General features: G+C 42.3%; 1 protein-coding gene across 3 annotated transcripts in view; it reads left to right on the top strand.

Annotated features, from left to right (window-relative positions):
- The first annotated feature begins 346 nt into the window (after nt 1-346).
- The window catches only part of NWD2 (NACHT and WD repeat domain containing 2), a 233,294-nt gene continuing 206,871 nt past the window's right edge, over nt 347-26,769 (top strand). Inside the window, exon 1 of one of the 3 annotated variants that reach the window (XM_058299876.2) lies at nt 347-4,908. In XM_058299876.2, coding sequence (XP_058155859.1) covers nt 4,758-4,908 — 151 coding nt within the window. In that variant the 5' untranslated portion in view covers nt 347-4,757. The remainder of the gene's footprint in view (nt 4,909-26,769) is intronic. The other 2 variants (XM_071217107.1, XM_071217109.1) reach the window with 2 other exon arrangements.

Below are 26,769 nucleotides of genomic sequence, written 5' to 3'. Positions count from 1 at the left end.
AAAGTTCTTTGTAAAATTCAGTTCTCAAAAAAATGTCAGATAAGACAACAAGATGGTAAAGGACTTTTTAAAGTACTGTATTTGAGATTAGTATCATGTGAATCAAAAAAACTTTGCAATTATAAAATGAAAAAACAGTTAACTTGGAAATAAAATTTAAAAACTATACATTTTAATTGAAAGTCTTTCTTCTACTTTGCTGATATACATAGTGCTCTCAAAACAATGCAAGTGTTTAGTAGGTTGTAAGAGGCAGACTGATCAAAAAATATATTAAACAGATTTGGAAGGGGTGGATATAAAGTTAGAATTTCTGAGTCATGAAAACATCGGATCGCGATTTCAGAAAGGTGTAACTTTATTTAAAACCGAGCTGCTGTGAATTCTATCATGCTGCAGACACCTCTGAATCAACTTTCTCTGTTGGCAAATTGTTATGCTGACAAATTCTCACATAGACTGAAAATTTCCACTTTGTAAACAAAGTAAATGGGTTCCTGATATTCTAGCTTATATCCAGAGTTGGAACTTTGGGAAGTGGAGTCTTGGCTTGCAAGATCATTTTCTCACATTAGCAACGTAGATTCAAATATTTATCACCCAAATCAGAGACACATTGTGGACATAAGTTTGGGAAACACAAATAACACATCTTTGGATTCACTGGTTAGGTTTCCTGAGAAAATCAGAGCAGAATTGTGTGTTAATTTCATCTTCTTTACACTAGGGGCTTTCTTTCCATTTTTATCCACAATAGACAAAAATAGTACAATGATCCAGAAGTTTCCAGGCCAGAATACTTGATGTACACAAATGCGTAATATAGGTTGGATGATGGGTCTTCCTACTACTGAGTCAGAGTCAGTCACAGGGTCTCCATTTGTGTGCTTTATGCTCACTACTGCCATCTCACAAGTGGCAGGAACTGCATATGTGCCAAAGTCATGCAGCTGGGAGAAAAATCACCAGCCATGGCAGTGAAGGGAAGTAAGTGAGATGTACTTTGAAACAAAGTACCCACTCATTACAGACTGGGAGATTCCAGCCCCAATCCAGGATGCAATGGAATCAAAAGATATAAAGGGTTAAAAGACTAAGACAATGTCTGGCATATAGGAGATACTCATACACTGTTAGATATTAGTTTTCCTTCCTTCTGTCTTTCTTTCCTTTGTATAAAATTATAGCTGGGGAAGATATCACCTGTTTATCAAGAAGGGTTGGATTCCATGAGCTAAAAAGATTCCTTCTAGCTCTATAAGTAGGGTGAAACTAGCAACCCTTTGGTATAAAGACAGGACACCTAATCCTCTCTGTGGACCCCCAGCCTCCAAACTGAGAGTGCACGAGAAGATTCCCTGTTCTTGGGAAAATTCAAGATAACAAACTTGGTCCCAGGCCCACCTTTCAAGGGCAATAGCTTCCCATTTCTGGTATTTTTCATTCTCCAGCCCACTTCAACAGTAAGGATTTACCTGGGGTCTCATGAGGAAAGAGGGACATCCAAAGGCAAAAGGAATTTGGAAATCTTTGTCATTTGAGCAATATCCAAGAACTTGGAGGAGTCTATTCCTGTGTTTTAACTTGTGGACATAGATCTTTTTTTCTACCTGAAAAGCAGAAGTGATGACCAGCCTTCCACACTTGTGAACTCAGGCTGAAGCATCTATGTTCAAGGATGCTCAGCCAGGGCTGAGGAAATCGAGGTGTTGCAAAGAGTAATGGGACAGGAACAAAAATGCCTGGATCCCAGCTCTACTATTAACCAGTTATGTGACCTTGGACAAGTAACTTCAATTATTCAAGAAATGGTTGTCTCAAGTGCAAAACAAGAAGAATAACGTTTGAAATATTTATTGGAAAGGAGAAAAACTTTGTAGAGTGTTTTAAACAGATGAAAAATAAAGTAAGCTCCAAACTTTAAGCCAGGGCCTTCTTTCACATTTATGCCTTCTCCTGCCCTTTCAGTTTCTCTCTCTCTTGACACTTAACTTGTGTGGCCAAAAGTTCTCAGGTTATAAATTAGATCTAATTAATTGATAACAAGGTATTGGCACCATGGGTGACCACTCCCTTATGCCATTTGCATGCTAACAAGTGGTCTCTGGTTTTAGGGTTTCAGATGTTAGCAAAAGACTGGGGTGGGGGGGGGGGGGGAAGGAAAAGATAGGAAAGAAGTATCCTTTGACAGAAACCTCCCTGATAGCCTAGAGAGAAATCTGCTCTACCTGAAGCCAAGCTGGCCATGTAGGAGGGCTCTGAAAGCATAGCTCTCTCTCCTCTGCAGCTTTGGTCTGCAGTGACACCGGCAGATGCTGAACTTCAGCCTGTCTAGAACGGTTAATTAGGTTATAAAGGCTGCCAAAATCCCAAAGTCATCCTAAGAAAGCACAACATTTTGAGATCTCAAGCAGAAGGTCAAAAGACACAAATACTAATAGAGAAAACACACACAAATAAACAGGGCAAAAAAGAAAGGAAGGTCCTTGACAGTCTCTAGTAAGCAATCTGTAATCCACAATAGTGAGACCAGGCATATGGTGGACCTGGCTCCCTTCTCCAATAATAGATGCTGTGTACTCATAAAGGATGATAACTGTAAAAGATATTGTATAGTCATGACCTGTCCCAGATCTCTCAGTCCATACCTCCTGGAACATAGGAGGACCTTTCAGAGACCCTCTTCCAGATAGAGAAGGTTGTCACCTGGGAGCGATGTGGCTAGAAAAGGGGAGGAGATAATTTATTTGCTAAACGCCAGCAATTGAACCAATATTTGGGTATGTTCAGAGTTTTTTTATGGGTTGCATGAAATTACCACAAAGTAACAAATGCTGTCTGCCCCCTGATTCTCAGGAGTGAAGAGGCAGCCTTAAAAGCCTACACTCTTCCAAAGAGGAACCCCAGAAATTGCGCGGTAACAAAGCACACAGCAGAGTGTAGAGCATCACTGCCCCCGGCAGGGCCCAGAGGTAATGCATACCCGCCTGGAGAAGGCCGGGAGCTGCCTAGAGGAGGAGCCCCCGGGCGGGTAGGACAAAACTTGCCGCGGAGCCGCACTCTTCCAGGGCGGGTCCACCCCTACACAATTTGAAAGATTTGAAAAAGCACTTCTTGCTCCTTACAAGGCTGGTGTTCCTTCCCTAAAGCTCAGAAGTAGGGGTTTGGAGATTCTCTCCTTCCCCCACCCCGCGCACACACCACAGTCACACTTTTATTCCCTGAGGTTTTAGGATTTGCAGTATTTCTATGGGTGCAGTGGGGTGTGGTCCGGGAATGGAAATTTTGCGCCAGGGTCCCTCTGCATTTCACATCACGCGGGTCCGCCGTTCCGTCCCCTCCCGCCCCGAGCCCAGCTCGCACAGTCCTGCGTCCGCTCTGGCGAGCCTGGATCAGTGTGCGGTGGAGCCAACCCCTGCTTTCCACGGATTCAGAAAAGCGGCTGAAGTGCAAACATAAGGAGCCGCCGGTCAAGGCCAACTCTCATCCCTCGCACCCCTCCTCGCGGAATCCACCGCCACCCTCGCTTTGCGGGACTTTGCGCGGGCGGCCGTCCGGCCTAGGCGTGCACCTGGCCGCGCTGGCCTCCCAGTATCCTCGCAGCCGGCGGGCCAGGGAGCCGCCGCGGGGGCGGAACAACCAGGGAACGCGCCTCTACCGGGAGCAGAAAGGAACCCCGGGAAGCTTAGAGGCCCCGGGAGGACTCCCCGCGGAGATCCGCTCCCGGGAAGCTTCTGAGACCACGCGGCGAGGAGCACGTGAGAGGCGCCGCTTCGCTATAAAAGACCCCTCTGGGCCCCAAGTGGGGAGCGAGCCGAGCGGCAGGACGAGGCCACCACCGAGAACCCGGGCGACGGTAACCCTCCCTCCAGGACGCCCAAGCCGCCCCCGAGACGCCCCAGAGTCTTCAAACTCGTTTTGACTCTCCGGGTCCGGTGTCAGTGTACGATCTCCATGGAGCGCCTAACTTTGAGGCCGAATTCCTTGCACTTCGGCATAAGCGCTAAAACACCGGCACGCGTGGATTCCCCAAATGCTCATCTCTTGTTTGACCTTTAGGAGATTGGAGGGGGAGTAGTAGGAATCTGAGGCTAATTTATTGCCTTTCACCAAGGAGACACCATCGTGCTCCAGGGTCTGTCCCTGCAGGTGCACTGGAGGTCTCTGGGCAACCCCGAAGCCCTTGCGCCCCACATCTTACTGCCCTTTAAGCAGCGGGCTATTTGTGCCCCGCGCGGGAGGCGGGGCCGCGAGGCTGCCGGCGCCTAGCACCTTCCCAGAAACTCCAGACGCCTTTCTCAGATAAAGTTTGGTCTTCTCTCTTCGCCCACTAGGGCCTCGCCGCCTGGTGACCCCCTCCTGTCGCGACGGGCGCGGGCGGGGAGGCGGGCGGGCAGATGGCCGCGGGCTTAGCGGCCGGCGCGGGCGCTTGCCGGCGCAAACGGGCCCGGCGCGCGTAGCTGCCACCACGCTGACCTCCCGCTGGGGCTGTCTGCTGTGCTGAACCCCGCAGTGAGCGAAAGCGGACGCCGAAAAAGGGCAGGAGGCGACGGCAACAGGAGCCCGAGGGTCCGTATGGCCGCTGCTCACCGGCCGGCGATGTGCGCCAAGGAGCTTGCGGGTGGCGGCTGGGTCTCGGAGCATCTCTGAGCCACGCCGCCTGCGGGGATCGACCTTGCCGTTCCGCGGAGCCGCGGGCAGGAACCCAAGCCGCAGGAGGAGGTGGCGCCGGCGGCGACCGTTCCTCCCAGAGGGCGATGTGGCCGGCCGTAGCGGGCACCAAGCTGCCCTGTCCCCGGGACTCTGCCCTCCGGCGGGCGGCTTTCTCCGGGAACCTCACCGCCCTGCCTTCTCACCTTGTGCCCGCCGGTCGAAGCGTCCGGGTCTTCATCAGTGCCAATCCTGAAGGTAAGTCACCCGCTTGCGTTTATCTGTTTGTCGTCTGTCAGTCCACGCGGCGCGAGCCGGCGAGAGAGTCCGCTGAGCAGCCCTGTGCGCCCTGCCTCGCCGGCGCTCCCTTTCTCCAGCTAAATCCCTGACTGCCCTGAGCGCGCTTGGGTATTTAATTTGAATCACCCTTATTCACTGCTCTCTCCTCTCCTCAGCCTGCTGACTTCCCCTGGGACACCCATTCTCGCTCCTTAAGTGACCCTCTACCCCGGATCGAACTAAGGAACATCCGAGGCATTGGCAGGCACTTCTGGAAGCGCCATCCTGCCCGCCCCACACGCCCTCTCCTTTCTTTTAAGAGCTTTCTTTTCCCGAGGTTTTCACAGACGCTTATAAATAAGTGGTTCCTTTCGCTCTCGGCTCCTTGGCGGGTGGGTGAATGGCGGCTCCCTCCTTTGCCACTTGTTCGGGCCGGGGCGGGATGAACACAGGGTTCCCTGAGACTCGCCTTTGCTCTGTGGGGCTGAGACCCCTTGTGAACCGAAGACCCGCAGAGGTCAATACGCTGTGGGGTCCCGGGACAGGTTGGGCTCAGCTCAGCTCAGCTTTGATTTTGCTGTGGAGCGCTCTGGGTGAGCTCATCTCCATAGTAGGTCCCCCGGGTCTAGAATCCGGCCTGCTAAATCGTGTTGCTGCTCCAGAACGAGCACCTGGTAGGCACTCAAGGAAAACATGTTGATCCGTAGCATTCGCAAATCATAGAGGCTAAATCCTGGGTCGTTAACGCCTTGCTTCGCCACTCTCCATTTCAGTTCTAAGTCCTGAATGGTAACTTTCATTCCCAGTAGGTATTTTTTTTAAAAGTAGGATGCATTTGACTGAGAGCTAGATAAAACCGCAAGAATTGCTCATTTCTTGAAAAAAATGTTCGGTCCTCAGTGAGTTTATAGAGGATGGAAATAGACAAAGGAGATCCAAGACAACTTTTTCTGCACTCTCACAGCCTTGGGTCTAATTCAAAAGTAAAAGAAACACTATCCAGAAAGTTTATACTCCACCAGTCATTAGATAGACTGCTCATTTGAAGCCAAGACTAGATGCAACTTATGAAAAGCATTCAATGAAAACCAACAAAAATAACTTTCTAAAAAAGTGTTGTCTCAAAGGAAAGGCACTAGCAGAAGTTTCAGATGAAACTCATATTATAACAAGGAAATTGGGGAAAGAGTGAACTAGGTCACATATGTTAATAAGTATTAGAAAGCCTATATATTTTGGAGAGAGGACATGGCCCTCTTTTTATCAGTAGGCAATTCACACCGATTTTAATAATTAAAGAGGCTTTTTAGGAAACTAGCTCATTTAAAAATAATTTTACCTCAATATATCTTCCAAGATTTTTACCTAAATATGGATAAAGAAAACATAATCTAAATATGCAGCTTATTTTAAGGAAATCTGCACCTTAATTTTTCAGTATTCTAAAAGCATTACTAAATATTTTTAAGTGTTTGAGAGAATGCTTAGAAAATGTTTAACATTTTGATTAGCCTAACTAAAAAAAAGTTTTAAAAAGTATTTAAATCTGTAGTAAAGCCAGCTTAAATTATTATCCTTTGCTTTAAACAAGTTGCTTCTAAAATACAGTAAAATAAAATTCTTGTTAATATCATCAGTAATTAAGTTTTCCTTGCTTTAAATTTACAAGTCAGAGGATGAAAATTGACAATAATGAATTTGTATTGAGTTAGCGTAATGTGAATTAAGTTAGCGTAATGTGAATTAACTATTGTAAGCAAGAATAAAGGCATTTTCTTAAGCCTGTCCATGTGATTCTTCACTTTCTCTAGTTTCTTGAAATAAAAGCTTTAGCATGTATTAATCCAGGAACACGAACATTAGTGAAGAGCCCATCCTGCCTTTTGGTCACTGTTTGAGCTGCATAGCTTTGACACTGATCTTAGACGTTCAGAAATGTGAAGCTTCCCTGGGAAGTTTTAATAGAAGCAGGACCTCAAATTTTATTCAAATTGGAGACCTGAGAGTGTATTGAATAGAAAATCCAGGGGTGGGCATTTTTTGTAATCTGACGGTGAAGGCTTGCAATCTTGGTAAATGCTCTCAGAGGCAGCATTTCACTGCTTGATCTTTATAGATACAATTTCAGGAAGCAAATGTTGTGTTTTGGTACGATCCAATATTAGATTCTTGGCCAATACTGAAGAGCATTTCCATTGTCAAATTAAGACAAAGAACATTACCTCATCCTTTCCTTTATAAGCAGAAATCCAATTTATGCTCTAAATGAAAGCTGCTCTGTGTTGAACTCACAGCAATTCTTTAAGAATCCAGCCAAGCTGTAGTTTAGGTTATTGTTTTAATAGACACTGCTTTGAAAGCTTTCTGTGGTCTTTCCCCTTCAGTAATAAAGATAATAAATAACTTTACAGTGGAAAAAATCACCTTCCTACCTATTAGCTCATTTAATATTTCAATTTTGACTTTATCCTCAAAACACTCTTGTGAGGGTATTGGAGCAGCAATTGTTCTTCCTATATTACAGAGGAGAAAGACTGAGGCTGTGTGAGGTTAAACTACTTGCCTGAACTCACATACCTGCATGAAATGTGGCAGTGCCTGCCAGTGTGCTCCAAACACCTGTCTTGGTACTTTTTGGTTGTGCTAAGCTCGTGCCAAATTTCTGTGACTCAGGTGATGTCCAGTTATGTCTATGTGCTTGAAGCCTGAAAACAGGAAGAAGATGAGCAGTAGGAAGGCAACATGCTGCACTGACACACTTTGTCCCCACAGAGAGAGCCCTAGGGACATTCAGGGAAATTTCAGAATGTGCTGGGCTCTAATGGACACATTCCTATCCAAAAGGGTGTCTACATCTCACCAATCTCCACTACAAGGAAGACCCTGGAGAAAATCCAGCATAGGGAAGGCAATAGCATTGTTCTATATTCTCTTAAATGGGTAGGTCTTGGACTTTATCTAGTTTCACCTCCCACCCAAATGTTGAAATCCCATCTGTGGCATATTATTTATTCTCAGAAGTCTTCTAGTCATTTTGCTGCTGTATCTCTGCCAGAATGGTACTTACACCTTCTTGGAATGATGATTCTAAGACAAAGTCCTTTACCATGATAGCCTGAAGAGTCCATGAATATGGAGAGGAGCCCGTATAAGTCTCTACTCTATTATTGAGGTTTGAGGGGCACCCAAAAATAATACTCTTCTTCCTTGCCTGGATTCTTAACCAGTTTAGAATAAGGCAATGCCTAAAGTAGAAGGAAGACCAAAAAATGTCACCTTTATTACTGACAAAAACTGATACAGGCCCAAAATCTCTTTTCCATGATCCTCTAAACCAGATGTAACTTTGGAATCTTGAATGTTTTTGAGTTTGGGGAAATGCTGAATATACCACTTATTATGTGGGATCTGGGCTAACACCCCATAATCATGTAAACACATTAATATATATGTTTGGAAACATAACTTCACTCTAACTCAGTCCTGTACAATAGAACTTTCTGCCATGCGGGAAATGTTCTTCATCTGTGTTGTCCAATCTAGTAGCTCTGTCACGTTTGACATGTGGTTAGTGCAACTGAGGGACTGATTTTTTCATTTAATTTTGTTTTAATTAATTTAAGTTTAAATTGTCACACGTGGCTTGTGGGTGGCTGCCGTATAAAACAGCAAAGTTCCAAGTGGAGTAAAAAAGATTGTAAGTAGCCTATGTCAGTTCAGGTAAGTTTTGACACCAGTGACTTCAGGTCACTTCAGATTTTGCTGCCAAATGAGTTGGGGGAAAATCTTTTTGTTTGCTAAAATTTGGGGGTTTTGGAATTACAGGTGAGGACCTTTTTGGAGAACTATGGCTTTTAAATCTAGACAAGTGAACTTCCTAATAAAGAACCTCAGAATTACACAAATTAACCTTCCCAGTCATTGTTCCCTTCAAGGATAGAGTCTGCCTCTGAAGATTTTGGATATGGAGGAACAGAGAAAAATGGCAGTTTACTCATAAAAGAGAGAGAGAGAAAGAGAGAGAGAGAGAGAGAGAGAGCGACCTGGGCTATTCATGGTCAGATTTTCCTTCTAACCACATCCATCAAATTAAGACATTTCCCCTGAGGTGTAAATGATGGCATAGACTATCTAGGGTGACTGTATAAGTGCATCTTTCTCCACATGCAAATAGACTGCTAGAGTTAAGATAAATATAAATTACCCTAAAACCTATCTTTGTGCATTTTCCTGCCCAACCAGTTTTATGTGTATTGATAATCTTTGAGAGCTCTCCACTTTTGTCTGCAGTGTTGATGAACAGATGCTCAGCATTCCCATGTAGATTTTTTTTCTGCTTGTCCATTGCATCTTCTCTGACTTTTCTCCATGGTCTTGGGGTCTTGATTGGCATTTTAGTTTCCTAGGCTGCTCAAGCAAATGCCATGAAATGGGCTGGGTTAAACAATGGAAATTTATTCACACTGATTTGAGGCTGGGAAAATGTACAAATAAAGGTGGCATCAAGGTAATGCTTTTTTCCTCAAAACTGTGGCACTCTAGGACTGACAACTGGAGATCCTTTGCCTTTAGCTTGTCACATGGCAAGGCACATGACGGCATCTCCTGGTCTCTCCCTTTTCTTCTGGGTTCTGTTGATGTTCTGTTTCTTGCTCCCAGTGGTTTTCTCTCTCTGTATCTCTGAATTTCATTCTGCTTATAAAGAACTCCAGTAATAGGATTAAGACCCATCCCCATTGGGCTGGGTCACACCTTCACTGAAGTCCTCATCAAAACATCCTATTAAGACTTGCAACTCCTACCCTCTGGATTATTGGATTTACCCCGGCCAGCTAACAGGAAGGTGAAGAAGGTCAACCACCACACCAGGGAGCCAAGAGTGCCTACAACTGCAAACAGGAGAATTGCATCCATCATCCATGTGGAATCTAAACCCCCTCTCGATATAGAGGTGGAGTGGACATAACCATCCCAGGGTCCACAGGATGGAGGTATAGAGTATGGATTAGAGTAGATTTACCGATATTCTACTATGGAATTATTGTGATTAGTAATGGAAGAAATTGTAGCATTGATGTGGAGAAATTGGCCACAGTAGCTGCTGAGGGTAGGGAGAGGGAAGAAGAGATAGGATGTGGGGGCATTTTCAGAACTTGGAGTTGTCCTGGGTGGTACTGCCAGGACAGATGCTGGACATTGTATGTCCTGCCATGGCTAACTGGGTGGATTGGGGGAGAGTGTAAACTACAATGGAAACCATTATCCATGTCGTGCAGCAGTGCTCCAAAATGTATTCACCAAATGTAATGAATGTCCCACAATGATGAAAGAGGTTGTTGATGAGAGAGGAGTGGGGTGAGGGGGTGGGGGCTATATGGGGAACTCATATTTTTTTAATGTAACAGTAAAAAAAAAGAGAGAAAAAAAAATAATGAAAACAAACAAACAAACAAACATCCTACTAGGGAAGCAGATGTAGCTCAAAGAGTTGGCGCCTGCCTACCTGCATGGGAGGTCCCAGTTTGCTTCCAGGTGCCTCCTAAAGAAGGTAAGCAAGACAGTGAGCTGATACAATGGGCTGGTATGAAGGGCTGGCCCAGCAAGCTGACACAACAAGATGACGCAATGAAGAGACACGATGAGGAAACACAATGAGAGCCACAACAAGTGGGGAGCGAAGGTAGCTCAAGCCATTGGGTGCCACCCTCCCACATTGGAGGTCCCAGGCTCAGTTTTCAGTGCCTCCTAAAAAGAAGACAAGCAGACAGTGAGTACAAACAATGAAGTGCAAGGAATAAATAAATAAAATATTTTTTTTTAAGTTCTATTTATAATGGGCACACCCACAAGTGGATTAAGTTTAAGAAAACGCCTTTCAGGGACCCATACAACTTCAAACCACAATAGTTGGAACACTTGCTCTACATTTTTGTGGAAGTCACAGGAAAGAGAGAAATGTTTTCCTTTCATATGTGTACAGAGGCATGGATGCTGTGACCAGTGTCCCTTTGCTTTAGCTTGCTTTCCCAGGAAAAAGGTGCAAAGACCTGCACCAAGAAATTCATATAAAACCTATAGATGTTTGTAGCAGTTTGATATTATTGATGAATTCCAAAAAGAAATATTGGATTGTGTTTGTAAACTGGTCTTTTCCTCTGGGTGTGTTAGAGTGTATTGGGTTCAGAGATTTTACTTTTACTTGATTAAATAATGATTAAGGCTTTGATTGGGCCATGTCAGTAGGACGTTGAGTCCCCACTCCCTTGCACAGAGAAACTGCACCCAAGAGAAAGGAGCAGAGCAGCTAAGCCCAGAGAAAATCAAGCCCCAGGGAGAGAGACAGAGCCCAACACCTGAGAGTCTACAGTGGAGCGAGCCAGGCAGCTGAGCCTGGGGAGAAATAAGCCCCAGGAAGAGAGGAACCCAGGAAGCCTGAATCCTCGCAGACATCAGCAGCCATCTTGCTCCAACACGTGGCAACAGACATGGGTGAGGGAAGTAACTTACTCTTTATGGCCTTGTGATTGTAAGCTTCTTCCCCAAATAAATGCCCTTTATAAAAAGCCAACCGATTTCTGGTATTTTGCATCAGCACCCTTTTGGCTGACTAATACAATAATCTTCATCGTTGTTCTTCTTACCTTCACTACAATGTTCATTATTTCCATGGCTTCCTATTCTTTCATATTTTTTGAGCACTGGGAAAAAATACAGCTAAGCACAGCAACATAAAAAGATAGATAGATAGATAGATAGATAGATAGATAGATAGATAGATAGATAGGGATGGATAGAGATAGAGATAGATATCTTTATATATCTTTCATATATGTCTATAAAAAGAAATGCATATCAAAAACATAAAATATGTAAATATATCTATATAGATATTTATAGATTCATATATGCATTTATATTTGCATATATGTTTATACTTATCTCTACACATATTTGGACACACACCACAGCCCAATAACTGATTTGGTACCTTAGGAACATTGTTAAAAATTAAGAGCCTTAAAGGACAATATACAGAGCTATTACTTCATCCTAAACATGCATAGGGCATTTATAATAAATGAGTCAATTCTAAAATTTTGTGATTGTATCTCCAAGTTTTTGGTGTTCATTATTCAGACAGGAATTATTGGAATGTTTATCGGATATAAACACAAATTTGGGAACCAGATGGCTTACGTTTGAATCCTGAATCCACCATTTAATGCTGTGATTCTTTGAGCAAGTTGCTTAACATCTTGGTTCTCAGTTTCCTAATCTGGAAAGTGATGACAATAGTAGCTCCTGCCATACAAGGTTATTAAAAAGATTAAATAAACCAATTGTGATAAAGCACTTAGAACAATGATAGGCACATAATAAATATTTAGGTAAATGCTTGCTATTATTATCTGTATTATTATTTTTCACCGTGAAGCAGATATATTGCAGGTATGGATATGCAAAGAAAAATAAGGCATTTCCTACCCTCAGGGAATGCACTGTATAGGTGCAATCCGGTTAGAGCCCACTAGTAAAACAGAAACCACTCCAGATATTCCAGGGAAATAGGTGCCTCCAAGTATCATTGGGAAGATTGAAGTCAGAAGCCAGAGGCACCCTGGACATTCAGGTCATACGGTCATACTGCTAAAGCTGCCAAGCAAAGGGCAGGAGACCATGGAAGCCACTGACAGTATCACAGCTGCTCCTGGGTACTGGCTAGTTGGCCAGCCCTTGCAAGTGCTCATCTGCTGAAACCTGTGTGCCTGGCACCACAACTGGTAGTGGAATAATTTCCCCAACTCCCTTGTCCCTCTAGATCTTGGGCAGATGCATTCCTTTGGCAGAACCAGAATTGCATTTGGAAGGCTGGCAACAAGGGAGTCTGGGAACTTCAATACTTCCAGCCCCTACACTACAAGGGAAGAAAATGGAAGGAAGTGGTGATGGATGGTGACCAACAAATAGGATGTAGTTCATGGGAAGAGCAGGCACATTGGCTTGTTCACTCATTAACTTATGCAGCCAGTAATTGCATGTGGACTTACTCCATGTGGACTACTGTTCTAGGTGCTTAGGTTACAGCAGTAAACAAAACCCACTGGGTCTCTGTGCTAAAGGAATTTGCATGAATACTATGATATATGTAATGAACATGGACTAAAGATAGGAGCAGAGGATTAAAGAGATGGTGAGGGTGAGATATGTAAACCAGCTCAGTGGGTCAGAGTGAGAGGTTGGGAGGACTCCCTAGAAGAACAAATAGAGCCAGGGTGTGGAAATTATTCTATACCATAACCAAATATGAGGCAAAATGATGATGAGAGCTCCACAGGGAATAGAAAGATAGCCTTTATATTCAGCAAAGTGCTTTTATTCTCTTGAATAAGAGCAGAGCTGATGCCTTCAGCCATTTGCCCCTTGTAAGTTTTGGAATGAGATTCAAATGAAAGCATAATTTGGACATATAGTTACATTATTTACAAATAGATCATGATTTCATGGATTAATACATCATCTACACATCTTTTAAAATTCTTGTTGCATTGTGGCAAAGACACCATTTGCTGTTTTCAAAGATGTTTGCGAGTTTGTATTTTATTTCAAGTTTTCTATTGCTGTGTATCAATCCACCCCAAATTTTAGTGTCTTAAAACAACAAAGATTTATTATTTCTCATAATTCTTTGAGTTGGGAATTCAGGCAGAGGTTGACTGTTCCAAAGGGCATTGGCTAGATTCATTCATTCAGCTGTATTCAGCTGGCTTCTGGTCTGGGCTGGGTAGAAGGTTCAAGAAAGGTTTACTCATACAGCTGGCACCTCTGTGCTCCTCCAAGAGAGCTTGTTTTCGCCAGCTTTTCTCTCATGATTCAGGAGTATAGTCCAGGCTTCATTATAGAAGACTGGATCCCCCAGAGAAAGGAAATGAAAGCTGCCAGAGCTCTTAAGACCTGGCCTTGGGAGTTTCACATTGTCAATTTTGCTGCACTCTCTTGGCCAGTGCTGGTCATAAGTCTTGCCGTCATTCAAGGAGAGGGAAACTAACAGTGGCAACTTAGGATACTACCACACCCCTCCCACACACCAGTTATCTTGTGTAATTTCTTTGACTTCTCTTTGGCATAATTAGATTAAATGAGATAATGCCCAAAAAGTGTGTAACCCAGTGCCTGGCACGTAGCGAATACTCAATAGTGTTTATTATTATTATTGGTGGTGGTTGTTGCGGATTGAAAGTGACTCAGAAAAGAGCACCTTTTTTTCCTCTCCCAAGTTCTGAACTAATTGAGAATAAAGACCAATGAGTTTGTAGTTAGGAAATCAAAATATCACCATTTTTACTGATAAAGATAATAAGGGAGAAAGTTTTTGTGCTTCCTAACACTAAACACCAGACATACACATTGTCCTTGCACACCAGCAGGGTTGGGCCTCCATAAGGCTTCTCTCCTGTAGCCCACCCTGTAAGATATGGAATCTGGGGGAGAGAACATAATCCAAGCCTCTGTGGATGGGTCGGTTCCCAAGGGGATGAAGTGTTGGATCAAGTTGGAAGGATTTATTCTTCTCACATTTTCCAGTTGAATCAGTCACCCATTACCTCTCTCACCCCCCTCCATTCAGGGAAGGGTGAGCAAGGAGATGAAGAGAGCCCAGGAGCCCTATGCCCTGGAGGAAATCTCTGGATGGGGGATGAAGGACTTCTCCGTTACATGAATATTTACTTCAGTTTTAACATATGTATGCAGTGGAATCGTTTAATTAGCCAGAACAAGTCACTTAAATTAGATATCTGGGTTTTTTTGTCTTTATTTATTATTTTAATATTACATTAAAAAAATATGAGGTCCCCATATACCCCCCACCCCCCTCACCCCACTCCTCCCCCCAAAACAACAATCTCCTCCATCATCATGAGACATTCATTGCATTTGGTGAATACATCTCAGAGCACCGCTGCACCTCATGGTCAATGGTCCACATCATAGTCCACACTCTACCACGTTCCACCCAGTGGGCCATGGGAGGACATACAATGTCCGGTAACTGTCCCTACAGCATCACCCAGAACAACTCCAACTCCCAAAAATACCTCCACATCTCATCTCTTCCTCCCATTCCCTACCCCCAGCAGCCACCATGGCCACTTTCTCTGTACCAATGCCACATTTTGTTCAATTACTAATCACAGTAGTTCATGAATAGATTTATCAGTAAGTCCACTCTGTTTTTTAAATAGCCCAAATTATATCACAGTGAAATATTTGCTATCTAGAAGGGAAGACGATGAACTATCAGGTGCAGAAGATAATGTCAGGAGCTATATACAAACCTCAGTATCAGAATGCTTCTATAAGTTAAGTTCTTGGCATGGTCTTGGGACAAGTCACTTCTTTGCTCATGAAATAAATTGATTTAAGCCACTAAATTTTGGTATGGGTATCAATACAGCAATAGATAGCTAAAACATAAGTAAAATACAAACTAACAAACATCTTTTAAAATAGTAAATGACATAATTCCTAATTGGGTTTGATAAAGCTTAAAGTTCTTTTCACCTCAAAAAAACTTCTTTTAAGTTTCACTCTAAATGGTCAGATGCCTTAAATAAATACAAAACTTGTAATGGTTCAGAAGTATACATAGGTATTGAATTATCATGTACAATAAATCTATTAATAAAAGAAAGTGTGGTGATACCAACTTAAAGACAGTCTTACATCACTAATTCAAAGATTTATTTTCTGTTGTATTTTTTCATTGAAACCGAACAGGGTTCATTCTACAAATTAAAATACTTTAGCTAATGTCTAATTAGAAAAAGGAGTTATATGATAGAATATTAATAAACGAATGAAAAACTATGACTTTGAATGCACTTAAAAGGAAATAATAACCCTTTCCAGTGAAATACCCTTGAAATCTTGTTTTCAGTCCAAAATATTTCAAAGACTTTGACATGGGCACCCTTGAAACAAAGAGCAGATCACAGCTGTCAGGTGTCTGATTCCAAGAGTGGTCATAGAATATAGTTCAGAAATGAAACCACAAAATTGAAAGAGCATCCTTCATTACGTTTAATCTGATCCATTATGTATAGTGCCATTCAGAGAAGTTCTTGCTACTGAATATATTTCCTTTAGATTTTATTCTGAGCATCAGCTGCAATATTTATTTGATACCTATTGTGTAGAGACAAACTCTAACTGGTTGATGTAGAGAGTTACAAAGGAAGTAAGAAATACATACTGCTGTCTTCGTTCTTTAGACTAATACATCTAGGAGGCAGGACAAACAAAACACCAAGTTTGGGAGGGGATATTTACACACTGAGACAAATTGATTAGAATGATTGAAATCAAGTTGTCCTATCTGATAGCTCTGTGAAGCATGAGATGATCTAACTTAACCAAAAAATGATAGACCGAGATGGATCAGATTTGAAAAGTAGGTCCATCTACTCTAATAGGGTGTCCAGTGGGGAACTGGTACAGCCTTCAGTGATGAGAGAAGTCCAGATTCATGACAGAAGCACAGTTTTGGAAGAGAAAGTATTTGTAACCAGAGTCTGATAGAACCTATAGAATTTCCTGGCAAGTGAGCAAAGCATACACTGAAATTAATTTAATTTCCTTAATCGTCGAAAGAATAACTCATGAGAGAATACCCAGAAAATAATGGAGGTGTTTGAGCAGGTGCAAAGCATGAGGGTGAAATGAGGATTTGGGCAAAAGGTCCTCGTCCTGAGTTGGGGTCATATGAGGAAAAGAGAGTCAGCAGGAATGGTGTGGCAGAAGCATGAGCTGAAACTAAGGCCCTGGGACAAGGGACAAGTATGTTATTAGGACTTGAGTCCAAAGACAGGGGCAGAGCTGCTGCCTGAGTGATTTAATCCTGAGATTTTGAGGGCTAGGAAGGAACAGCTCAACATTTCCTGGCTGCAGTCAGAATTGGGGCTGGGTACTAATAAAAGTGGGTACTAGAGGTGGCTCAAGATGTGGCTCCAGGAAAGTCAGAGAATGGATACAGGGGCTGGGCAGCAGGAAGGGTGATTCTGAAAGAATAAGAATTTAGAACAATATTTGAAAGATAAGAAAGGCTTGACTGTCAAAGTTGAAGAAGATGAGATGTTCCGGAAAGAGGAAATAGTATGTACCTGGAAGTTTCTCCTTTCTTGATCAGTAGCAGCTGCCAGGAATGCTTTGTAAAGAGGATGGCGGCCACATCCAGGCTCAGCAGGAAGGAGAGAGTGATGGATTAATAATGTCTGCTGTGTGGGAGGAACGGTGTAAATGCTTATTTGTGCATTATATTTGTGACTGTGGGGTAGAGGAACAGGGCAGGGTAAGCAATAAACAGGGAAAAAGCCTTTTGTTTTGCTTGGCCAAGGCAGAGAAGATAAACAAGAATGAAACAGGAAATTTGCCCAAGAATTGACTGATGAGATATCATCAAGGTGGCAACATAAGACATCCCCTGGAAAGTCTCCCCTTAAAAACAATGAATAAAATTAGAAATCCCACCTGATTGGAACCCTGGAGGAAGATAGAGACTGGAGAAGGAGTCCTCAAATGCTGAATCAGAGAGAAAAGAACTAAACACCAAACAAGAAGGTGGGAGACCTGCAACTCAGACCTGCCAGTCAGGAAATCTGCCCTCACTAGGTTTACACCACTTAAGAGTCACACAGTGGCAGCACTCTGGCACAAGTCCCACCTGCCATGGATGCAGACAGCAGTGAGTTAGAAACCCATTCACGTCTACGCACAGGGACATGAGGCCACACGGACCCAGGTGGCTGGCGAGCACCATGCACACAAAAGCTCCCCCAGGAAACAAAAGAGACCTGCAGCAGAGGTGCTGGCAAGAGGCACACATATCCAACCCAATTTTGAATTGCTGGAACCCCTAAATGAGAAAAACCGGCATTATTGAATGCTGATTCAATCTGCCTGCCTGAGGTGGGATACACTAGTGTGGAAGTTAGCAAAGGCAGGAAAACCTACCAGAAAAAAGGTAAAGCTCAGGCCCCAGGACTGAAAAGTATAATGAAAAGGGTACACTGAGTAAGGGAAAGCAGTTGAACAAATCACAGGAGCTGGGGAGAAAAATCTGCACAATAACAAACAGAATAACTCAGCCCTTCAGAGAAAGGATAGAGGAAAGGAAGTCTTCTTCTGGAGGTGAAAAATTGCACACAAAATCTTAAGAGTTGTACCACGTCTAGGGCAAGAAACAGGTGCAGAAGAGCTGAGAAAATCTGAGCAGTTAAACAGGGCTGCTCTAAAAGTTCAGCATAAGTTGGACCAAGCATCAAAGAGCCTTAACACATAGCCCATCTACAATAAAACTCTAGGCAAAAAAAAAAAAAAGATTTCCTAGGAGAATGTAGACAAGCATCTTCAGGACCTTTTGTTAGGCAATTGTTTCTTAGACCTTACACCCAAAGCCCAAGCAACAAAAGAAAAAGTAGAGGGAAGTGGATATGGCTCAAATGATAGGGTCTCTGCCTACCGTATGGGAAGACGTGGGTTCAATCCCTGTGGCCTCCTGGTGAAAAAGAAGAGAAAGTGTAACTGCGCAGCGAGTCAGTACCCATGTGGTGAGCCGAGTGCCTACACAGTGAGCCAAGTGCCTGCACAGCGAGCTGGGTGACTGCTTGGATGCCCACATAGTGAGCCGAGTGCTCATGCAGTGAGTCAAGAGCCCATTTGAGTGCCCATGTGGCGAGCTGAGTGCTCATGCAAGTGCCCATGTGATGAGACAGTGCCTGTGTGGCAAGCTGAGTGCCCACACAGCAAGTCAAGGGCCTGCGCAGTGAGCCAGTGCCTGCAGAAGTGAGTCGTGCAGCAAGATGATGATGCAACAAAAGAGAGAGAAAGGGGAGAGTCAAGGTGAAATGTAGCAGAAACCAAAAACTGAGGTGGCACAATTGGCAGGGAACCTCTCTCCATATCAGAGGTCCCCAGTGTTGAATCCTGGTGAATCCTAGAAGAGAAATATGAGAAGAGAAGACAAAAAGAGAAATAGATACAGCAGATCACACAGCAAATGGACATAGACAGCAAAAACAGCAGGGCAGGGAGGGGAAGGGGAAGAAAAAAAAGAAAAAGTACGTAAATGGAACCTCATTAAAATGGAAACACTTTTGCTCATCAAAGGACCGGATCACGAAGGTAAAAATGACAACCTACAGAAAGGAAGAGAATATTTGAAAACCACATATCTGATGAGGGTTTAATTTCCAGAATCTATAAAAAAATTTTACAATTCAACCACAAAAAGACAAACAATCCATTCAAAAAATGGTCAATAGACTTGAGTAGACATTTCTCCAAAGAGGAGATACAAATGGCCAAAAATACACATGAAAAAATTCTCAACATCATTAGCCATTAGGGAAATGAAAATCAAATACAACAAGATGCCACTTCATACCACTAGAAATGATTGCTACTAAAGAGAATGCAGAGAAACAGCAACATTTATTCTTCATTGGTTAGAATGTAACATTACAGCCTCTGTGGAAAATCATTTGGCAGTTCCTCAGAAAGTTAAGTATCATATGACCTGGCAATCCCATTTCAGGTATCTACTGAGAAGAATTGAAAGTGGGGACTTGAACAGATGTTTTCACACTGATATTCATAATGGCATTACTCACAATTGCCAAAAGATGGAAGCAGCCCAAGTGTTTCGGTTTGCTAAAAGGTGCTGGGAGCAATATACCAGAAATGGCTTGGCTTTTACAATGGGACTTTATTAGGTTAAAAGCTTACAGTTCAGAGATTATGAAAATGTCTAAATCAAGGAATCATCAGAGAAGCCTCTTCCCGAGCTGCAGCTATGGGCAATCAGGTATATGGAAGCATCAGCTCTTCTCTCTGCTCCTCGGGGCCTAGTTTTCAGCTTTGGACTGTACCACCTGTGGCTTTTCTTTCTTCCAGGTTCAAATGGAGGCTTCTCTCTGCCTCTGTGGCTTTTTTGTGTATGTATCTGTGGCTTTTTATTCCTGTTTATAAAGGACTCCAGGAAGAGGACTAAGACCCACTCTCGATCCCACAATCCAAACAAAGGCCCTTAACTGAAGTGATTTAATCAAAAGATCCTACCTACAATAGGTTTACATGAACAGGAATGGATTAAAAATGGGATTTTATGAGGTCCATAGATCTTCAAACTGCCATATCAAGTGTCCACCACCAGATGATTAGCAAAATATGGTATATATACACACTAGAATATAAGCAGCCATGAAAAAGAGCACGTTTGTGCTACATGCAACAAAATGGATGAACCTTGAAGATGCCATGTTCAGTGAATTAAGTCAAACACAAAAGGACAAATATTGTATGAGTTCACTGATGTGAAACAATTTGAATAAGCAAAATCATATAGTCATGAGCTTGAATCTAAGTTACCATGGGCTAGAAAGAGCTAGGAAAGTGGGAGTTAAAGCTTAATTGGTATGGAATTTCTATTGGGGGTGATGGTAAATGTGTGGTATGGATGATAGTGATGGTTGCACCACATTGTAAGTGTAATTAACACTACTGAATTATAGCTCTGAATGTGGTTAAAGGGAGAATCTTTTAGTTATATATATATGTTACTAAAATTTAAATTTAAATAAAAGAATTAACTTGTGAGAAATTTTCTCAACCAATATGACTAGTAGAATCACAGCTTTCCTAAAAGGGAAAATGTGTTGAAACTGTTAAATAGAGTGAAAATCTACTTGGCAAGAGGTTGAACCTACAGACTAGTTAGTTGCTAAGCAAAGAGTGTGGCTTCAGCAGAAGATCACACTCTACTGATGATGTTCTAGAAAACTCTTGAATTACAATGGAATTCAGAAACTACAGGGGCCACTGTGTGATAAAAAAGAGATACAGTTAATCAAAGTTATAAAATGTTAACTCATCTGAGATTACTAAAATAAAAGTTCCTTTTAAACCCAGGTTCTCTATTCAGATGCCTAAATAATTTACATGCAAAAGCAATTGCAATAACAAAAAGGAAAAGAGGAGGAAAAATGAAAGAGATCCAGACTTTCTCCCCTCTCAGTAGCTGCTACTTGAGGGTATTTATCTTCAAAGTCATGGGGCGGAGGAGGACATTCATAAACTAGGAAATTTCTTAAGTTAATAAAATCACTGCAAACTGGAAATCTTGCAAGGTGTGGTTTTTACAAGACGGCCCACAGGTTCTTTGATTCCTCCCACTGGGAGGTAGCATCTCTAATTTCTCCCCTTGATTGTGGGCTCTGTGACTGCTTTGGTCAATAGAATATGAAAATTGAGTCTTGCCAGTTTCTCAGCCCAGACCTTAAGAAATTGGTCACTTCCATTTTCTGTCTCTTGAAACACTCTTGGAACCCATGGAGATATTCCTATGGAGAGGAGCCGATAGCCAGCACCACCTTGCCCGCAAAGAAGGCGAGCCATCTTGGAAGTATACCCTCCACCCGACGTTGATCCATTCCAGCTAATGCTGAGTGGAGCAGAGACATGGGGGCAAAATAAAGGATTGTTGTTTTAACCCACTAATTTTGGCCTGTTATGTGGTAATAGATAAACCAAATTGGGAATATTAAACAAATACTGGCTAAGAATAAAGAATTTGGGGCAAGATCTGGATTTGAACCCCACCTCTGCCACATGGGAGATTTGTTATAAGGTACTTAATTTACTCACGCTTCAGTCTTTCTTATGGAAGTGAGGGGCAATAATAACAACTTCACAGTGTTCTTGCGAGAAATAAAGGCAATGCTGTAAATAAGCAAGTAAAACAGTGCCTGGAAAATAGCAAGTAATTAAAAGCTACAGGTTGGAATTTGCTAAAAACCCTAGGAGATAATGAAAAGAAGAGTTATTAGGATTACTAGGGAATGAGATTTACTTAAATAACTCCTTCTTTTGTAAATCATGGCATGATATGGATCATTATCCCCCAAATTATGCCACTTATGTAATCATGTATGCTGCTTCAAAAGGGAACTACATAAAAATACCACATATTTTCAAATGTTGCTTTAACATACAAAATGTGAATTTGGCTCAGACTATGAGGTATTGAGTTATTAAGTTCTATCTCTAAATAATAGACCATAAATTACTTATAATTTATTTTCAAAAATATTATCTGGCAGAAAAGACCACTCTTTTGAAACCATAGGTAGCAAGTAGATTTCAATAAGATGGCATTCAGAGAGAGTAAAAAGTTAGCACTACCACCACTTAGTGTAAGGTGTGCTAAAATCTTATGATTAAAATCATTTTTCACACATAAAGAATCCCTTCAAAAAACAATCCTTAAAATGTTGCTTAAAGTTTCCTAAGTTTCCTATATTATCTTTCTGGTTCCTGTTAATCTTTTAGAACTTGATACACAGTCTGCTTGCCGCAGATCTTCCAAAGAGCACAAGGTGCCCACATTTATGTAGGAGGACCCCTCAATAAAATGAGCAGCCACTGTTACCTCATAAGGATTTCAAGGTCAAAAGCAGGTGTGACTGAAAAACTATTAACTCTAGGTAGTCACTGTGGTAGAATGACCCGTCTCGTATCCTAAATGGATAGTCTTATCAAATGCCTGTGATGGCTTTTGAAAGTCCACATTCTACTGAGAAAATAATATGGGTGTGCCTAGAGATGTTGATGTTTGGGAGTGGAGGAGGGAGGAGAGGGCTTGTGAAGAGAAAGGAGTGAGTCAAACAAGCATGGGCCAGGGCTTGGTAGATGATGACGAAATCTGGAAAGCGTTGCTCATTCATTTATTCAGTGACTCTGCCTTACAAAATCAGAGATTGTAAGAATGGGGGAGAAGGCTCTGGTATCCAGCAGTTTGGGAACAGAAAGGGTTTTTGCTTCTGTTTTTAAGTTTGGAGTTTGGTGCTGCTGAAAGAGGGTTAGCTGTTTAGATGATCCCATCCCTCTGTGGTAGGAGAGACAGGGCACTGCGTATCAGCTGACTGGGGGAAGGCAATGAGCCTGCCATCCTGCCTTTACCTGTTCTGATTATCTGAAGAAATGGAAATTTAGAGCTTAGTTGAATGCTTTGGCTCTTTGAAAAAGATTTTTTTTTTTCTTAATTTGAAACTTGTTTTTTGGCTTTTATACTTACTGGATAATCCTTTCCTTTTGTTTTTCCTAGCCTTTTTCTCTCTGAAAAATTGCAGTCTATCTCAGCTAGGTTAAAGGGAGAAGGGATTTTATTTCTGCTGATATTAAAGTAAAGTCAAAGCCGGCCCATGCTCCAGAAGCAGTGAAGCAGGTGTACACACAGGGTTCCCCCTTTAACACACTCAAAATATTTATATAATTTTTCTCTGCCCACTCCTGCACATATGTAAGGGCTGAATGAGGTTTTCCATGGTGTGAGTTTCATTTGATATCTGAGCATCTAAGGATCATAACACCAGAATTCAAGAGTCAGCACTGCCAAATACGTAGCAGCTCTGTGACCTGGGGCAGATTCTAGAGTGTTGCCTCAATGTACCCTTCTGTTAAGAAAAGTATTATTTCTCATATATATCTCCTGGAGTTCTTCAGAATCAATTTAGCTCTGATGAAGGGTACAAATGGTGAGTCTACCATAGAAGCAAACCATTTTTCTTTATTTTAAATTCTTTCAAATACATGGGAAAGAAAAACTGACCCTTGAGCCAACATTAAGTAACTCTGTTACAGTATAATAAAGTAACTAACATTTAGCACACACATGGCCGCGGACTTGGCCCTGTGGTTAGGGCATCCGTCTACCACATGGGAGGTCCGTGGTTCAAACCCTGGGCCTCCTTGACCCGTGTGGAGCTGGCCCATGCGCAGTGCTGATGTGCGCAAGGAGTGCCCTGCCATGCAGGGCTGTCCCCCGCGTAGGGGAGCCGCACGTGCAAGGAGTGCACCCCATAAGGAGAGCCGCCCAGTGCGAAAGAAAGTACAGCCTGCCCAAGAATGGCGCCATCCACATGGAGAGCTGACACAACAAGATGACGCAACAAAAAGAAACTTAGATTCCCGTGCCGCTGACAACAGAAGTGGACAAAGAAGACGCAGCAAGTAGACACAGAACAGACAACTGGGGCAGGGGGCGGAATGGGAGATAAATAAATAAATAAATAAATAAATAAATAAATAAATAAATAAATAAATAAATAAATAAATCTTTTAAAAAAACCATTTAGCACGCACAGAGTAGATGCTCAAGACATGCTTGTTTTAAGAAGCCTTAAGAGAAAGAAAATTGAAGAGGAAGGTATAGGGTGGTGTGGTCCTCTCCTGAGCTGACCTTCCCAGGCATTCCTGCAGGCCCTGCTCCCACCAGGGCCAACTCTGACTCACAAATCCCATTCCCCATCACCCTGTCCCTAGCATCTCCCAGCCCCACCACCAGTTAAACTACATTCCTCATTCCACACACTACCTCCTTCTCTTTCTACCCCGGGCTGATAGGGGAGGGCTCAGAGGAAAACTAGATGCCCACAGGAATGGCTAGAGACTCAGCCCTAGAGTCCACATCCCCAACCAACCATATTCCTTAGAAAAAGTTCCCCATTTTCTATTAAATCCACCAGAAAGAGAAGGCAGTGGGGAGAAGTTTGTCCTTCTATCCACTAGGGAAGCAGGCACCGAGGAATGAAGTGAGAAAGGATTTCTACCATGAGACCAGACAATAGCAGTGAAGTTTTAAATTCCTATGCGTTTCCCACAAAATAATGAGAACCTGAGTCCTGCTAGTATTATGGTCTAGCTGCATTATGATGCTGGGGACCAGTTAGAACCGTAGCCACTTTCAGTAATGTAATTTTTATGGAGAAATTTCGTTTTGTGTTCCATTTAAATCATGTACAGTCAGGCTTGTGTAACAGCCATTTAGAAGTTGAAGAGATTGGGGAGTTTTCACTAGAGAGCTTTCTCCTTGTTTTCTAATAGTATTGTTTGTGCATGTAGTATAATGTTCTTATCCTCAAGACCTCAAGCTGTGGTAAGGGGGCGTAAAAGGGACGGGAATGTCGTGGCTCCTCGTTCTGGTTTGGACACTAGTTCTAGGACCTGACATCCTGTCTGAGACTCTTTTGCCTCAATTATAGAATGAGGTGGCTGAAAAGCAGGATCTCTGGGCCCCTTCCAAGTCTAACATGCCATCATTCTATTTTTGTGAAACTCTCCAGCAGCTCCATTTTTTTTTTTTTTTTAATTTCTTTTTAAGGTAAGTAGGTGTGAGGCCTGGCTCTTATTCCTAACTTTGTGAAGGTGTCCACTCCATCATCTGAAAAATAGCAACGATAGCACCTGTCATTCCCTGCCATCAGTTTGTCATGTAATGGGTGGAAAAGCACTTTAGAAACTGCAGTGTACTATATAGTTGTAAACTATTTATTATTTGAATGGGAGACTATAACAAAGGGGATAGGAAACATCATCAAGATCTAGAAACTCTTTCCCAGACATTCAAGATTAAAACTTGAGAGTGTGAGTAAGATGAATAAGTGTAAAGGACCACTTCTTTAAGCCTATAATAAGAATTTTAGGTTGATAAAAAATGATTAGGATTTTAGGTAAAGTGGATGAGTATGAATGCCTGTGTAGAAATGATTGTGCTGCTCAATCCTGAATTGTGTGATGGTACCCATTGTGTGTGCAACATACAACATACAACACATTCAAGGACTGGTGAACAATAAAGGTTAAAGGTTAAAGATTCTGGCGTTGGAAGCACTTGGGTTTCAGACCTTGCCCTGTGCCATTTGACTCAGTGACCTTAAGCAGTTTACTTAATTTCTCTAAGCCTAGGTGTCCTTATTATCCTAGATGTCCATAATTATCATAAGATAATTATGAAGCTTAAATGAAATAAAGATTGTGAAATGCTTAGCACAATGCCTGGCTCATTAAATATTAGCTAGAATCATTACTACTACTATTATTATTATTAGCTTCATTATCTCCTCACCCAACAGATGCTGACAACACAGGCTATAAAGAGATGTCCAGCCTGGCTCAACCAGCTGGGAATCATTGAAAAAAACTACTCATCTGCTAGTGGTATCTTTATTGCCCACTCAGTAGGAGAGGAAAAGATGTGTGACATGATGATAGTTAGGAAACATTTATATTCTCTTTGTTTATACTGAGCCAGAATGTTTATTTCCAACTGTCTGTCAAGGTTGACATCTTAAGAGGCCATATTTATTATAAATATTTTTAAAAGTGCTTCTGTAGAATTATCATCAGAAATTAGTTTGTAAGCCACAAGAGCAGACATGTCTTATTTTATAGTCAAACCTCGTTTTTAATCAGAAACTTATAACGGTCATTCAAGAAATATTTATCAGGGGCTTTCTGCATGCCAGGCACTGATCTAAGCCCTGGGGAATATAGGATTTAACAAAACATAGCCCTGCTTACCTGCCACTCACCTTCCGATGGAGGGAGCATTTTATGAATACACAAATACAATAGGTTAAAATATAACATGTTCATAAGGTTTGTTGCATTAATGATAAGTACTGTGAAGAAAAATGAAGCAAGGAGAGAAAGGAAAGTAATGGGCAGAGTAAATTTCTCCCAGTAATAGGTGGTGGGGGAAAGTTTGTCTAAGGAGGTAATATTTGAACAAAGATATTAATGGAGTAAGAAAGCACATGTGCAGAGGACAGGTATTTCCACTAGAGGAATTAGCAAGTGCAAAGGCCCTGTGTCAGAGCATGCCCAGAGTGTCCAAGCAACAGCAAGGTCAGTGTGATAGAGAGTAAGTGGGGACAAGGGCAATTGTTTAAATGTTAACATTCTATTAGTCAAGGTTCTGCTGGGGAACAGAACCAGCAGGGGATACAG

Source organism: Dasypus novemcinctus, chromosome 1 (assembly GCF_030445035.2).
Source record: "Dasypus novemcinctus isolate mDasNov1 chromosome 1, mDasNov1.1.hap2, whole genome shotgun sequence".
In the NCBI taxonomy this organism is placed as follows: Eukaryota; Metazoa; Chordata; class Mammalia; order Cingulata; family Dasypodidae; genus Dasypus; species Dasypus novemcinctus.
Note: the sequence above shows the minus strand (reverse complement) of the source record. Positions and strands in the feature narration are given on the sequence as shown.